Source organism: Muntiacus reevesi, chromosome 7, assembly GCF_963930625.1.
Source record: "Muntiacus reevesi chromosome 7, mMunRee1.1, whole genome shotgun sequence".
Classification (NCBI taxonomy): domain Eukaryota; kingdom Metazoa; phylum Chordata; class Mammalia; order Artiodactyla; family Cervidae; genus Muntiacus; species Muntiacus reevesi.
Window position 1 is genome coordinate 67,929,614 of NC_089255.1, and position 16,807 is coordinate 67,946,420.

At 39.2% G+C, this 16,807-nt stretch overlaps 1 protein-coding gene and 1 long non-coding RNA gene across 5 annotated transcripts in view; one reads left to right on the forward strand and one right to left on the reverse strand.

Moving 5' to 3' along the window:
- Nucleotides 1–575: 575 nt before the first annotated feature.
- Nucleotides 576–14,431, reverse strand: LOC136172247 (uncharacterized). Of its 2 annotated transcripts, XR_010663984.1 has the most exons (5): nt 14,256–14,431; nt 13,148–13,205; nt 10,403–10,484; nt 4,643–4,815; nt 576–1,364 (listed from the first exon to the last, which is right to left on the reverse strand). It is a non-coding gene; the product is annotated as an uncharacterized lncRNA (long non-coding RNA). The 2 variants fall into 2 exon arrangements; XR_010663985.1 differs by lacking the exon at nt 4,643–4,815.
- A 412-nt stretch (nt 14,432–14,843) lies between these two features.
- Nucleotides 14,844–16,807, forward strand: part of ARID4A (AT-rich interaction domain 4A) — a 58,570-nt gene continuing 56,606 nt past the window's right edge. For 2 of the 3 annotated variants that reach the window (XM_065941651.1, XM_065941653.1), the window contains exons 1-2: nt 14,844–14,998; nt 16,095–16,151. In XM_065941651.1, coding sequence (XP_065797723.1) covers nt 16,146–16,151 — 6 coding nt within the window. In that variant the 5' untranslated portion in view covers nt 14,844–14,998; nt 16,095–16,145. Of the gene's footprint in view, nt 14,999–15,874; nt 15,988–16,094; nt 16,152–16,807 lie in introns of those variants that run through there. The other variant, XM_065941652.1, reaches the window with a different exon arrangement.

The following is a 16,807-nucleotide window of genomic DNA, read 5'->3' on the forward strand; positions in this document are numbered from 1 at the left end:
TTCACCATATTCTGTACCCTTATCTGACAGTCCCTCCCAGAACTGAGTTTTCTTTTTATCCAGGGTTCAGAAGGAAAAACAAAAAAACAAATCATATTGTCACGCACCAATAAAAAGTAAGCTGTCCAGATGGAAATAAAATCTAATTAGGCAATAAAAGTAGAGATTGTGAAAATAAAATAAAATAACAGTGGTTCTAATGAAATTTAAATTTGAGCAGTTAAGCCACCTCAAAACATCAGATAAATCTAAAACCAAGCATATATATATACCTTTTCAGCTATTATAAAAGAAAAGCAATTGATTTTCATATATACTATACAGAGGATTAATAAATAATCTAGGTACAACTGCATGGGCACTTTCTAACTGAGGTATGACCAGTCTTGGGGAGAAAAAAAAATGGCAGGTACATTTTGCTTTGACAAGATTACGAATTTATTTTCAGGAGTCTCGACACTTCTATCAAAAAAAAAAATACGTTTTAAAGAATACCATTTTGATTTACAGATTACAAATACTGGATTGGCCAGAAAGGTCCTTCAATTTTTTAATTAAAAAAAAAAAAAGACACATTTTTCATTTTTACCAATAACTTTATTGAAGAATGTAGTCACTGTTTTATTCCACTACCTTCTGACATTTTTTAGGCAACTTTTTAATTCCAACTTAGCAAAACTTTTTATCTTTTTGAGCAAAGAACTGTTCAGGTGCCTTTTACAGTCTTCCAGGAAATTGCAATTTTTTCCATTAAGATAATTTTTTAAAGATCAAACTAAATGTAAATCTGAAGGCTTACTGTCTGGAGAATACGGAAGATAAATCAACTTGCCAAGCCAAGCTGAGACAGTTTTTGCCTAGTCATCAAACATTCAGTCTTGTGTTATCCTGATGGAAGACTATGCGTTTTCTATTGACTAATTATAGACACTTTTCATCCAGTTTTAGCTGGTTTAAGTGGGGGAGCATCATCCAGTGAGAAATTTCCAATATGAAACTTTGCAAACCACTTGCAAGATGTTCGATCAGTCACAGCACTATCTCCATACACTGCACAAATCTTTGTGTTTCAGTAGCATTTTTACCTTCCTTGATATAAAAAGGCACAATATGCAGAAAATGTTTTTCTTCTTCCATCTTCAGTATTAATATGGCTACACAAAAATTCACCCATTTTTATAACATTTTTTGAAGTGCATGCTGATATGCCAGCTGTCATGATACAATGTAACAAAACTGTTTCAAATAAAGATAAGTACTAGTAGAGCCATCTTATGGAAAAAAATCAAATATATTTAGACTCAAAACATACTTATCTGATAAGACTATCCATTCACTTTCATTTCTATCATTCACAAGGGAATCTGAAAAATAAAAAAGAAAAATTAAGTTGTAAATCCTCAATATATTTAACTGATTGAAACATTAGAATACTCAAGATATGAAGAGCAAATTCAGATTAGTTAATACATTTATCAAAATGCTGTTAAGTCAGAAGAAATTCACAAATGAAAAAATGAAGGCTTCATGTAAAAACTCAAAATATTGTTCCTCATCTTTCAAAATGAAACTCATATCAAACCTTTTTTACTTTCCTACACTGTATGACACCATATTGTATTTACCATGCCTAGGTTATTTATTAACTGGTCTTTCCTAAGGATTCCCCATCACGTGCAAAAGCAATCCTTATGAAATGACTGACAGATTTCTCCCTCTCAAAGCCCTTTACATGCTTTCCACTTAACTGTTTTCAAATTATTTTTTAAAAGGAATTCTAAAACATGAAACAACAGTACAGCTACTCTTAATTGCAACCAAGTAAAAGCTTTTGTTCCATCACTGACCATGTGTATGTATTTATTACAGTGTTTACTATAATACTTACTAAATAAATGTATTCCTCCCCACCTAGCCTCCCATGGGAGTTGTTCAAGAAACCATCTTTGTATCTGTACTGGTGAGCACACGGTAGGCATTCAAACACTAAGGGTATGTATTTTTAAAAATGAAATAATTCATACTAGTTAACTACAGGGTAAGATATACTTAAAAACACTAGTTCACAACTGTACTGATCAGAAGCTTCTAAATTAAGACAAGCATGGTTTACGATCTGAGCAGATCTGGAAAACCTAAACTCAGGATATCATAAACTCTGGAGGAATCAACTCTACACCTGCATGGTAAGGGATTTTTCTTGCCATAAAACTAGGGCTTCCTCTCTGCCACCACTATAACCATGATTTCAGAATAAGAAAACCGGTAGCATAATGAAAACCAGGATAGTGGTTTAATAAGCTAATGTAGGTTTCATACTGGCTTTGCCACTTCAGCTTGGGCAAGTTACTTATTCCCTCATTTATAAAATAATTATGCCCACTTACAATAACATCAAAAACAGGGATACCAAGGTATAAATTTAAATTTGTACAAGATTTTGTGTTGAAAATTAAAAATGCTGGTGAGAAACTGAACTAAATAAAGTCATGGGAAGACTCAGTATTGTCAGTTCTCTAAAATGATTTTATAGATTTAATGTAAAACCCAATCAAATTTGCAAGTGGTTTATTTGGGGAGTATATGTGTGGGGTGTGTGTAAAGAAATCAACAAGCTATTGCTAACATTTACTTGGGAAAAGAAGTTAGAATAGCCAAAAATTTTCAAAAAAGAAAAAGTTACAAGGCCTGTGCCATCTGATTTCAAGACTTACTATAAATTTAATGTAATATTACTAATGGAAAAGAACAGTCTAAAAACAGACTTATTAAATACATGGTCGATTGTGACAGAGGCGAAAAGACCTATCAATGGAGAAAGACAGTGCTTTTTCACAAATGGTGCTGGAGCAGCGGGACATCTGTATACAAACAGTAACACCAAAAACCAAACCATACCTTGTACCATATACAGAAATTAACTCAAAAGTGATGGTAAATCAAAATGTACCTCAAAGTCTAAAACTTCTGGATGAAAAAAAGAACCTTTGTGACTCTGGTTTAAAGAAGAGTTCTCAGATACTATCATATACCAAAAGCATGATACATAAATGAAAAAATATGACAATTTCACCCAAATTAAAAGCTTCTGCTCTCCTTTAAGAGGATGAAAAGGAAAAGACACTAGAGAAAATAAATCACATCTGACAAAGGATACCTGACCAGAATGTATAAAAACTCTGAAAATTGAACAACTCCATTTTAAAAAATGGGAAAAAGACTCAAATTTGTATTACAAATAAAACGAATGTTCCTCCTTTAACCATTACTGCAAGAGGTAATCACCACATTATATGTACACACACACACACACACACACACACACCCCCACACCTTTCCAGTCAATAGATAACAACTCTGACATAGAAAAACAATAACCTACCTTTAGTATATTGGGTTTAAGAGTCAGCAGCATTCAAGTGACAGCACAGTAAAGATTCAATGCAAATATTTAGATGTTTACAATATATCAAACTGCCAGGAAAAATTAAACATAAAACTAAGTGTTATGCAATTCTTCCCCCTTTGGGAAAAAGACCTTTAAAAATCACTAGCAAGATATATTAGAAATACATGTGCATGTATTATTATGTACACATAGCCAGTATGGATATACTGACCTCCAAATGTGTGTGCTTTGGGAAGGGGAAGCGGGGGAAGTGATAAATCCTGACAAACAAGGAAAGGAATCTTGGACAGTTTCCTGGATATCTGGTGGATAAACTCTCCAACCACTGAATTTAGGAGAAAAACTAAGGATGTCAACAATTAATAGGAAAAAAACTGAGATGTCAATAATTCAAACAAATTCAAACAAAGTAAAAAGAATAATTCATGTAAGAATATGAAGAAGAGATGATAAATGGGCGTGCATGCAGCAGATTACTGTTCCTCTGTCTGGTTAAGAGACCACCTGCACGATAATTCTCCATAGAAGTGAATTCATGAGATCTGAATTGTTCAACATAGACAAGTACCTGATGTAACGCTACTGAATACACTAAAATGTGAGAATCATTGATTTGGATACAGCTTATTAGAAGAATATGGCAACAAATGGTTATTAAAGGGTTTTAAGAGATTCGATTTCTGATGTATAGCAAAATGCAAGATGAAGCTGTAGGGCATGATGGGTACTTGGGAGGACTTTTTTCCACTGGATTTTAAAGTAACATGTTTCAGAAACAGGAGCACATAACTAGATGAAAAAAAAGTATCTGGTAGAAACTTTATAACAGATGGTTTCTAATATCTCACTGATTCAACGTCCGTTCCCTCAACATCTTCAACATGAAGGGGGACAGAGCCAGGTAGCTGATAAGGAAAAAAAGATGCATAAGAGTTCAGAGATTAAAAAGCAACTTAAAAAAAAAGAGCATCTTTTATATTTTACAAACAGGTCAAGAGAGAAAAATAGCTCTGATTTGAAACAGGCCAGGTCAGTATGGTCAAAGAAAATTTTACATGTGGGCTCAGTTCTGCCATTGCAAAGAACCTGAACACAAGACTCCCTTAGCAACAATATGAAGGGATTCAGGTTTACACTGAAAGCATCTTCTGCTGACATGTTCTATTACATGTCTATTAACACCTAATTTGAAGTTCATTTCATAGAATAAAAATGTTACAGATAGCTAGTCACTAATTCATATCTGACTCTTGCGACCTCATGGACTGCAGCCCACCAGGCTTCTCTGTCCATGGAATTTCTCAGCCAAGACTACTGGAGTGGGTTGCCATTTTCTTTTCCAGGGGATCTTCCTGACCCAGGGATCAAACCTGTGTTGGCAAGTGGATTCTTTACCACTGAGCTACCTGGATAAAGAATAAGTGACAGATAATTCTGTTTACATAAATGTTATTTACTATTTTAACTAACAAGAGATTAACATCATTTTACAGCAACCTTTCCCCCAAAGATTTTCAATATTCACAAGGTAGCCCATTTCAATTAATCACCATTTGCTCTTTCACCTGTCCCTACTGTAAACAGAATAAATGTGGCTGAATGCAATTCTTACATATTTCTAGAGGAAAGGTCTACTAGAAATGAACACAGATAAAACCTCCTTCACAGGCAATACAATGATTCACTCAACAAACTGAAACACGTTTGACATGGAAAGCCTAACAGGCAAGTCACCAATGTTGGCAAGTTTATACTTTAGCAATTACTTCTGGCAACAAAGTTTCTCTGCCTTGTTGGCAACCCTTTCATGATAAGCCAAATGAAGCTTTCTGACAAATGACTTCATGTGAAGACATGAAGTGCCATCCCCTCTCCCCCAATCTAGGTATTTGGACAGCTTTCAAAATGAGTTTCAGAAGAGATGCTTTCAGGCTTGTCTACTCTAAATCCATTCTTTTCCCTAAATGGAAATCTGACAAAACAGGAAGTACTTGGCAGCATAGAGACACAAGTCTTGCGGCTTCAGTTTTTACTGGTAACAGACTAAGTTCTTCATGACTGTGTAATAAAATGCAGAACTACAAATTTGAGAAGAAAACAACAAAACCTTGCCTTGGTTACCAAGCTTCCCTTGACATTTCAAAGGTCTTAAAAAGACAGTATCACATGATACATAGAGAAATAAGAAACAGGAAGATGGTTTTCCTTTTGTTATGTTACTTCATTTAAGAATCCCCCTCCTTACCCTGTCTGACCAAAAGCTAAGCCACCGAAATTATACAAACACTAAAAGGAGTTTTATGACTGGATCTAAAGACTAAGAAACACAAAGACTCATCCTAACTAGAAATAAATATACACCCTTAAATGGGCTGTTAGGATTAGCAGAACCAATAACAAACTATCAAACATACCATAAGTAAAAAAGAATCCTCCCCCGTGATTTCAAATTGCCACCCTCTACACCCAATTTCACTGCTGCTGAAAACAACTAGAAGCATTTTCAGGTAACAGTTACATTGTACCTTCACTTTTAAGCTATCACACTTAAGGGTATAACAATATATCAAAGTGCCTTGTAAATGTTAAAGCCTACCAAATCAATGTAAACCACTGTTAGTCAAGTCCATTTTCCTCCTCCTCAAAATCAGGTTCACATCTATAAGTTATAAAATTAATTTGTTGGTCACAACATATTTTTTTAAAAAGTGAACTACAGGAGAAAAAAATATAGAGTGCACTGTACTTTCATTTGTTATGTGTATGAGAAGTAGACTCAAATACACAGAACAGAAACATCACCACAATGAAATTAATCAGTGACCTTGCTCAGCTATAATTCCAAGTTATCTGTTTTGTCAGAACACTTGTTAAATATAAAACAGTGAGATTGGATAAGGACATTAAAGCTCTGTCAATCTGAACCCGTTCAGCAGGAATAGCAGCAAATTCCGAAAGTGCTAAAATTATCAAGTCAATGTCTGATACTTCTGATTTTCAGGGGTTGTTAAGTATCAGTTAACCTTTTAGGGATATAAATATTATCTCACCCAGTTCCTATTTTCAGCCTACTCCTTTCACGTCTAGAGGCATTATGGTATTATGATAAGAAAAATGTACTTGGAGAGAGAGATTATGGGTTCAATAATTGATTGAGTCAGGTCGTTTCAATATTGGTATTGGCAGCAGGTGCACCCTTCAACCCTGGCCAAACTTTTCACAAATGTGGACCACTGAAGACGAGGAAGATTGGTGGACAGGTAGATCTGTGAAAATTCGGTTGTCAGAAAAACAATCCCTCTGGTGGTTAATTAGACATACTAGCCTTTACAACGCAATAGGAAATCATTCTAACAAAAATCCTTGACCTGTGGATAGTCCCCAGAGTCATTTAGCCCACTATACATTCTGGAATCTGACCCAATTCCTAAACCTCAAGTGACCTCATTTTAAGTAATTCATCAGGCAGGTTGTTCCTAGTGTACAACAACTGACAAAACACATTTTTTACTGGCATGCGCTCTCCATTAACTATCACTTTTTAGCTTGCTATATTTTTTATAAACTGTTACTCCACAAATGAGTGCCTTCTAAGTGCCAAGGTCTGTGACAGGTTCTAAACCTACAAAGGTGAATAAGGCACAATTCTACGATATCATAACTTAGTGAAGGACATTTAAGTAGACAAAAAGGTAATAAAGCAATATAGAAAGTGGCATAAACTATGCAAAAGGAAATATATGAAATTGATTTGGACAGATTACCTATAGCTGCAGAAATATCAAGAAAGTACCACTTAAAAAAGCAGCTTTTGAATATCTGACAATAGGGCAACATTCTAGATGGTGAGGAAAGTATTTAAAAACAAAGAACTCGGAAAATACAGAGCTTATGCAGTGTAGCCACGGTAGTTTTAGTGTAACTGTAGCAAGTAATACCTGAAGGGAGGAAGTATGAAGTAAGTTTTGAGAGAGGTTTATAACCACCTTCAGGAAGGGGAGACAAGAGTCTAGATGCTTTATTTCTGTATATAAATATGAAATTCTCTTGGAATGACAAACATTATGTAACAGGACACACACACTAACACCACCACCTAATATCTAGCATCATTATAAGTACTTTACATCTAGTAACTCATTTAATACTAATCCTAACCAAGTCGGCTCTATTAGTATCCCTATTTTATAGCTGAGGCAGAGGTTAAGAAATCTACCCTAAACCACCCATACCCACAAAAAGCCTGGCCACATCTACATATTCTAAAGCTCAAGTATCTTCTTTATTATTCCTGAATAATTTTTAAAACTGTAATTCTAGTGGGGATATTGGGGAGACCTAAATCTTCTAAGTAACTCACTTAGGTTTTGAAATATACAAGATAAATATTTTAATTTTTTTCAAAAATGAAAACTATGATAACTAGAATTACCAATTTTCAAGGTACTCATTTTGAAATGTATAGAAGTATCGAATCACTATGTTGTGTACCAGAAACTAACACACAGCAGTTTGTCAATTATACTTCAGAAACAAAGAAATATAGATAGCAGATTTGTGGTCACCAGAGGTGGGGAGTATGAGGAGGGGGAATTAGATAAGGGTAGTCAAGAGGCACAGACTGCCAGTTATGAGTACTTGAGATACAATGTCGGAGAAGGCAATGGCGCCCCACTCCAGTGTTCTTGCCTGGAGAATCCCAGGGACGGGGAAGCCTGAAGGGCTGCCGTCTATGGGGTCGCACAGGGTCGGACACGACTGACATGACTTAGCAGCAGCAGCAGAGATATAATGTACATGTTACCTTTCTTGAACTTAGTTCAAGAATTATCCGTTTTTCCTCCGTTTATTTTACTTAATAATCCACTTCACTTTGCTTTCCAAGTTGTACTTTAAAACTCAGAACTAAGAAAAGCCCTAATAAAAGCACCAAGATAACTAATGGAATAATGGAATTAAAAGTCAGAATACAGGGAACTCTGGAGGTCCAGTGATTAGGACTCCTCACTTTCACTGGGTGGGGAGCTAAGATCCCACAAGCTGCACCACAAGCCAGAAAGTCAGAAGACAGAAAACAATGCAAGGTCCAGCATACGCCTCATCCCCTAGGAGTCTCACAGGCACTTTCACAAAAGCAAGAACAAACACTTACTGTTCAAGCTCTAGCTAGCATGTTTAAAACTGATTTCACCTTCCTTGCCAACCAGAAGCCTCTTTTGACTTTCCAAGTTTATTAACGGCACAATCTATTTCCCATTTTTTAGAATCTTGAGGTTTGTTTCCTTCTTCTTTACTTCTGTCATCAACTGGAAACCAAACGCTATCCACTCTTTCTCACAATCTCGTGCTCACCTATTCTCTCTCCAGGCGCTGCTCACTCGAGTTTCACCTCATTGCTGACACCCCCACAAGAGTATCTCAACGGTTTCTCTGCCTTCAATTCCTGGGTCACTTCTCTAGTCATACTGGATACTGTTTCCAAGTAATTTTCCAATAATACATTCTGTATCTACTCAAAAACCCTCAACAAAAATAATAAAATCAAAAGGGAAGTCTTTATGCAAAAGTATCTGCAGCAACTTACTACTAAATACATAATGAAATCGAAAGAATTAGGGAACAAAATATCAAAACTCTCATATATATAAATGGACAAAAGCCTTGAATACACTTGTCCACTGCTAAGAATCAGTAAGTGAAACTATGGATAAAGGTCCCATTTCATTAGCTAACAACAAAAATACTACAAAGAAAGAGTTCAACATACTTTGTACCTGTTGAATCAGCAAAAATGATTATAATTAAAGGCTACCCAATGCTGGTAGTTAAACTCACAGGAAAGGTGACAGTGTAAATTATAACTCTTTTTGGAAAACAACATGGCAACATTTCAAAGAGTCATAAAAATGTTCATATATTTTTATGCCATGATTTAAACCTTTTAAATCAATCCTAAAAGAACAATACAAAAGACAGAAAATACTCGATGTGCATAGATGATAATTATAGCACAATTTTTCTATAGGTAAGCAACAGAAAAATAAAGTTAGACATAAAACAGTTTGATGGAGAACTTTCAGACATTAAAATTATTGTGAAGGCCGTGCAGTCATATTGAATACCTATTACAATATTAAGTAATGAAGAAAAACAAAAATTTCTCTAAGTCTAAAAAAAGTATATGCGCACAGACTGGAAGAAGCAAATTAAAAAAAATCTAATGTTAGGGTAGGATGAGAAGTAATTTTTAAATTCCATTTTGATTTGTAAAATCTGAAAATAAAACAAATAAAAAAATAATCACTTTCTGCTCACGTCCCAGCTCTCAAGGCCCTCTACAAGTTTCCAAACACATACAACACAAGCACTATATATAATTCTGATGTGCAACTAATTCTAGAAACCTTGACAAGCTGGTTTCACACAATATTCCCAAGGTAATCTTTAATCAGCCATCCTCTCCAAACTGGTTTTCTCACTGTCCCAAACAGTTTTTCTTAAGTAACTGCATCCTTGTTCACAACCTTCATCCACTTAGAAAGACTTCCTTTCTTCTAATTCTACATATTACATATCATTAACCTTGTAAAGTCTTCAATGATGGCTAAAATTATTTCTTTTTTGTTCTGTATTATAATACCGATTTGTTACAAAAAACAATTAGATTTAACTGTATACTGAACTTTGACAAATCTATTTTTCTCATAAGCCATGATTTAAATCAAAATAAGGAAACATCTACTAGAGCAAAAGACCATATAGTTTTATGAAGACTGCTTTGGCTGCAAATAAGCAAATTTAGTAACTTTTCAAAACATAAGGAAACCATTAGAAAAGCAGCTACATGTAACACAGCAATTTGCTCTACTTTTCAATATACAGACATTCAGAGATAACTGTACAGTGGAACAAATTCTATTTTAAAGAGACAGACATATAACAGTAACATGGCCAATCTTGATTACAAAAGAATATTTAAGTAAAATTGCATACCAGAAATATATCAACAGATAGCAGATCCAGGTCTTTTAAAAACTGGAACACCTTTCTTCATTTTTCCAGAGTGAGGCTCCCTCTAGAAGACAAAGAGTTTTTTGAGTACACTATATGGCCCCCACACACAGTATAGATTGTTTTGCTTCATTTCTAAACACTTTTCCCAATGAGACCTTTGTATGTCAAGTGTTTTACCATAGGTTAAAAAAAAAAATCACGAAAATATTCACTGTGTCATTAAAAATTCAGAAATGGGAACACCACCAATGGGTAAAAAAAAAAAAATTCATAGGGATGTTCTAACTTTGAGATTTCAGTCTAAAATATTACATGTGCGTGCTCAGTCACTTCAGTCGTGTCCAACTCTTTGCAACCCTATGGACTATAGCCCACCAGACTCCTCCGTCCATGGGATTCTCCAGGCAAGAATACTGGAGTGGGTTGCCATGCCCTCCTCCAGGGGATATTTCCGACCCAGGGATATCAAACCTGCAACTCCAGTGCTACAGATGGATTCTTTACCACTGAGGCACTGGGGAAGCCCCTAAGATATGTCCATGAAGCTGATTTTACACCCCTGTTTGAATCCTTGACCAAATAAATAAAACATTCTGCTTTCAAAATAGTTTTTCTTCATAAAAACATTATTAAAAACTTGACAATTTTGATTCTGTAGAAACATTATTCTTCCAATTTGGGCTCACTGAAATAGATTACAAAAACCAATTCTATCAAAATTAATTTTCTTTCATTTATTCCTAAGAGATGGTTTATAAGTGTTCAGTTAACATTCATCTCTAGTTACCTTCTACTAAAGTATAATAAAATCTTAAAAAAAAAAGAGACAAATGTCATGAATAACTATTCTTAACGGTTCTCTAAATCTTTATTACATGAGAAATTACAATTCAACTCAGTATTAAATCAGGTATCTGAAACATTAAAAAAATTTGAAAGTTTAGCCGGCACTGGTAAAATACAAATTTTCAGAAGAGAATTACTGTTAAATAAGTCTTCTTATTTCACGTTTCCTATATAAAAGTACATAAAGATTCATAAGAAATAGTGATAGCACACATATACTGTATCAGGTAGGGTAATGTAACTGATTAAACGTGATGAGAGAGGCACACAGAAGGTCCTATGAGTACAAAAGCACCTGGGAAGGACCCCAATTCAATTCCTGCATCTCGAAGATCTGCTGGAGAAGGGATAGGCTATTCACTCCAGTATTCTTGGGCTTCCCTGGTGGCTCAGCGGGTAAAGAACCTGCCTGCAATGAGGGAAGTAGACCAGGGTTCGATTCCTGGGTTGGGAAGACCCCCTGGAGAAGGGAATGGTTACCCACTCCAGTATTCTGGCCTGGAGAATTCCATGCCATGGACTGTATAGTCCATGGGGTTGCAAAGAGTTGGACACAACTACGACTTTCACTTCACTTTCAGGAAGGCTACATGGAAACAGTTAATCTCAACTAACTCTACCATAAAAATTTGTTTTTAGTAACCCGAAATGTCACTTTTGTGTAACAAAATGTTTCACTGTACAAATGCCTAACTGTACTGAGCAAAAAAATAAATTAATTTTAAGAAAATACCCCTAAGGTCCAAAAAATTCTCACTTATTTTACTATATGGGTGACACAAAAGACTGATAATTTTACCTGACTACACAGAGACCCAGGAGATAAAGCTCAAAAATAAAGCTAAATTATATAAAGAAAAGGGGAGCAGGAGAGGAAAGAGAGTAATAACAGGAAAAAGTACAAAAAAAAAAAAAAAGAGCAAACGCTTTGATGGACAGTGGTATGATTTCTTTGCCCTTTTATTTCCACTTCTAGAAATTTATTCTGAAGAAATAATCGGGCGTGTCAAGAAATACCTAGATGCATAGAAATTTTAGTCATAGCCATCAGTTCTCAGAGAATATCTTTTGTAAAACATGCACAAGGATATTCAGACATATTATTGCTATTATAAAAATTAAAAGATCTGGTTACATAAAATATGGCACATTTATCCTACAGAACACTATGCAACCATGAACGCATATGTTCCCAGTATTTCTCACAAAGAAAAAAACTTGAATGACAAAATGAGCACGACCAGAATGACCTTTATTTTGTAAAACAAAACCAGAGAAAAAGAGACACCTCTCTGAATAATATATAAGTACGGTATAAACTGCAATCACCTTTTGGTGGTGGTGATACATTTCACTTTTTTCTCTTTTGTGTTTTTGGTTATTTCCAAATGCCCACTGACAGGTATTATTTGGATCAGATAATAAGTTTTAAGTCAGGCAGTGACATTACAGGTGATTACCCCCTGGGGAAGTTGAGTAGTACTACATAATCTATAATTTCCTTTAAAAAAAAAAAAAAAGGTTAACTTCCAAATTCTTACTGAAACATCTTTTCTATATGCTACATTTTTAAATATGGAGAAAAAATCATAAAAATTTCCATATTATTCCTTGATAAAAGTATTAAGTACTTAATTTTCTAGAACTGGGAACAGCATGAGTGGGTAAACAAATTCATGCATGTCCTAACTTTAAGACTTCCTTCTAAAGTATCACTGTCAGGAAGGGAATTACACAGATTCATTTGAACCCTTGACCAAAGACTTTTTAAACTACCACTTTTTGATTTTGTTATTTATGGCTCTCCTTATTGATCCATAAAAAACTTTGCAGGCACTCTCCCCAATTCCAAACATTTTTACCGACATTAGTACTCACCTCAGGAATACTTGCAGATGTCTGTCACTGAGCTGTTTTGTTTTCTTCAGACCAACTGCTAAAAAAGCCCAAATAAATCATTAAATCACTCGATCATTTTCTAGTCTGGAGCCCCACCAATGTAACAATAGGGTTCAAAGCAAGTATTATGAGGATCATTTCAAGCAGCTACTCAGATCACTATAATTAGGTGACTCAATAAAAATACTAATAAGCATTGCATTTTCTTAACAAATAATTCTGAAAAAACTGTTACGAGTGAAAAATTGATTCAGCTTTAGTAAAGATGTCCTCGAGTAAATTTAGTCAACGTGGATTACTATCGATACTTTACATTTTCTTAATTATTTCAATATTTAAAATAACTTGCCCAATAATACTCTATTCCTACCATTTCAAATGAGGGTTTTCTGAAACAGAACACAAGATCTTGTTCATGAAGCAAAATCAATGGCTCCCTAACAAAGTCCTATGGGGGAGGTCCTTTCATTTAAAGTGTTTTCAGTCCCTGCAAAGCCACTGCTCTTTCCTTTCGAAAAGCTCGTGAGCCCCGTGCTCTGTGGCACAGCCATTTGTCTAAGGTCAGAACAGCAGAGTCGTGCTAACAAGGGAATTCGAATTCCTCAGCACCCAAACTCAGCGTTTCATTCTCTCTTCATTGCTTAACCGCCTGAGTAGCACGCGGAAACACCTTCCCACGCAGGATGGGACTCAGAACCCTCCCCTCCCCATCTTAACCGGTGAGGAACCTTCAGTTGGCGGCCCTTGGTCGCAGAACACGACAAGCTGCCGAAACCACTTCCAAAGGGAGGACGCACTGCTCTGAGATGAGCAGAATCCCGAAATCCCTCACCCTCCCGAGAGGAGCCAAACGGTCAGCCCGGAGAAGGAGACGTGCACGTCCCCTCCGCCTCTTTCTCTGAGGCCGCGGGAGACGAAGCCTCGCCCCCTCTCAGCCCGTCCCCCACCCCCGCCCGCGAGCAGCTCCCCACCCCGGAGCAGGGAGATCTCTGCTATGGCCGCCGCCCGGCCCCCTCACTTCCGGTGCCGGTGCCGCTAGAGCTGCGCCATCCCCCAGTCCACCGGACAACCACCGCTTTCAACTGACCTTTCTGAGAGATCCGGACTCTTCCGACCTTCACTGGGTGCTGTCCTGGAGGAATCGCCGGGTGGCTGCCGCAGTTAAATGAATTCACGGGATAAAGATTCCGCTCTCCTCTCGCCAGAAACATAAAATGCGATACAGCTGCGGCCACCTCTGCCCAAACAAAATGGCGCCGAGAAGCTGGTTCAGCGCAGGCGCCTTGGAAAGACCCTGCCCCGCCCCCGTGCAAGTCCTGGCCGCAGCTCTGGGTTCGGTTTCCATGGGACACTCCACCGCCAATCCTCGTGCCGCACTGCTCTTCCTGACCCCTCAATTAACCAATCAGTGCTCAGTCGAGCACATCCGTAGTCGTCTTTACCAATCATTTTTCAGGACTTGCTTACTCACTACCTGATTCTCCAGTAACATTAGTCTTCGGAGACAGCCAATCACAAGTGGAAGATGTCCTACCTGCTGTTTTTCGCACCAATCCGTGAAGTTTCAGAGCTACATCCAATGAGGACGGCAGGTAGCGAACTCCAATCCGAAACTCTTCGGCGTCATGAGCAGCCAATAGGAGTTCGTGTAGAAGCGAGTCTGCTCAACAGCTTGTTATTTGGTGGATTGTGGCAGTAAATCGGGCGAGTGGGGAACCCGGCGCAGGAACTGCCGCCGCGGCCGGGAGTGGTGCTTCCCGGACGGGGGCCCACGGGGGTCAGCGGGGCGGAGGACTCGGGAGCTGACAGCGCGCACTTCACCCACAGTTGGTAGGTGGGGAGAAGGGAAGCGAGGGTACTGAGTGGACGAAGCGGCACTAGCAGCTGGCGCTGCTGCCCGGGGTCCCGGTGCAGTTGGAAGCTTAGGAGGTGGGGAGGGGATGCTTGGCAAGCGGGGCGGTCAGCACCGGGGAAGGGGCAAGTCGTGGAGCAGCGGCAGCAACTGCAAGAACAGCCTCCGCAGCAGCCTCCTCGGCCGCTTCCCCAGGTTCCCCGGGAAAATGGCTGTGGGGCTGGTCGCGCCGCTAAGTTTGCTTCCGCGAGGCGAGGAGCGGACTGCTTAGGGGAGCCGGCCCCCAACTCCGCGGTGCGTCCTCCCGGGTGGAGTCCGTGGCAGGACCCGAGGGGCTGATGGCTGGTACCGCTCTGGGCTGTACAAAAAGTTGAGGCGGGCGCGGGGAGGAGGCGGCGGCTGCCGCTGTGCAGCTCCCCTCCCCTCCCACACCCTGTCCGGGCCACCTCCCCTCCTCCTCTCCGCCCCCCCCTCTCCCAGCCCTCAACCCCTCGCGGGTCTTCCCTCCCTCGCGCGCCTCCAGGCTGAAGGCCACGGCCCCTGCCCCATTGGGTGAAGAAGCGCTTCTCCTTCCTGACATGGTGCAGAGCGGAGGAACGAGAGCAATGGCGCCGTGACACTCCGCTGCCGCCACCGCGGGCCCGGGGCGGGCCGAGGGGGCCGAGCGGCGGAGGCGGGGCGCGGGCCGAAGTCGGGGTATCCGGGGGGCGGCCGAGAGAGGGCTGAGCGATCGCGCCTGCGAGGGGCCCGGAGAAGCCCAAACGGCGCTCTGCCCTTCTCCGGAGCAACCCGTCCGGGGGCACTGAGTTGAGCATTCCGGGTCAAAGTGGCTAGCAAGGCGGGGGCGCGGTGGGCCGCTGGCGAACTCCGCGGCGGAACCCGCTGCCCTTTGGCGCCGGTGGGGTTCTCGCCGCCCTCTCGGCTCTGCGTCCTGGCTGCCCTCGGAGGGGATCTTATCCCTTCCCTGGTGAGGGTTCTGCCCCTCCCCACTGGCGTTTGTTTACTTTTTTTCCCCGGGTCGCTCCCCTCCGTTGACTGATTCTGTGCCTGTCTTTCTCCTCTCCTTGGTTATAGCGACGGAGAAGATAGCTCGTTGAGCTGGAACCCCACAGATCGCCAGTGAAAATGAAGGTAAGTGGAGTCGACGCTGCTCGGAACCTCGTGCCCTGGACACTGCCTGTCGTGAGGCTGGTGCTATGGAATGTCATTTTTTTGGCTACTCAAAATTGATTCCTTTACTAAGCAGAGCTTTCTGAAAATGAGGACGTGTTGAATGGGTAAGAGATGATCATTGTGTCTAAATGCGGTCAGTTTGGCCCCTCTCCGAAGCAGTTAGCACTTTGGAAAGGCTGCTGCAGCCCTTCCATTGTTGTCCATTGGGCTAGTATTTTTAAACACTTCCTGTGTTGGCAGCAACCTTTGCAGAAGTAAAGCTTTTGTCCTGCTTTGGTTCTTTGGGGGATTTTTTGAATTTTTTTTCTTCCCCAGTGCCAATGAGACTTTCTAAAGAAGGAATGTGTGTATTGTGTTAGGGACATACCATTTCTTCTGGGGATAAAGTGAAATTTTGTGGCTAGAATATATTTGAAGGTGAACTAAAACTAAATTCTGTATATTATTATCATAACTAATAACACTTAATTTCAGTTCATTACTTATAGTAAATATTTTAAACATATACCCAACCTAAAAAAAAAATTCTTCTGAAGACATCTGATATTGCAGACATCCTGTGATATTTAAAGTGAAAGGAAGGTATATGAACCTGTAGTTCTGAGGCATTGAAT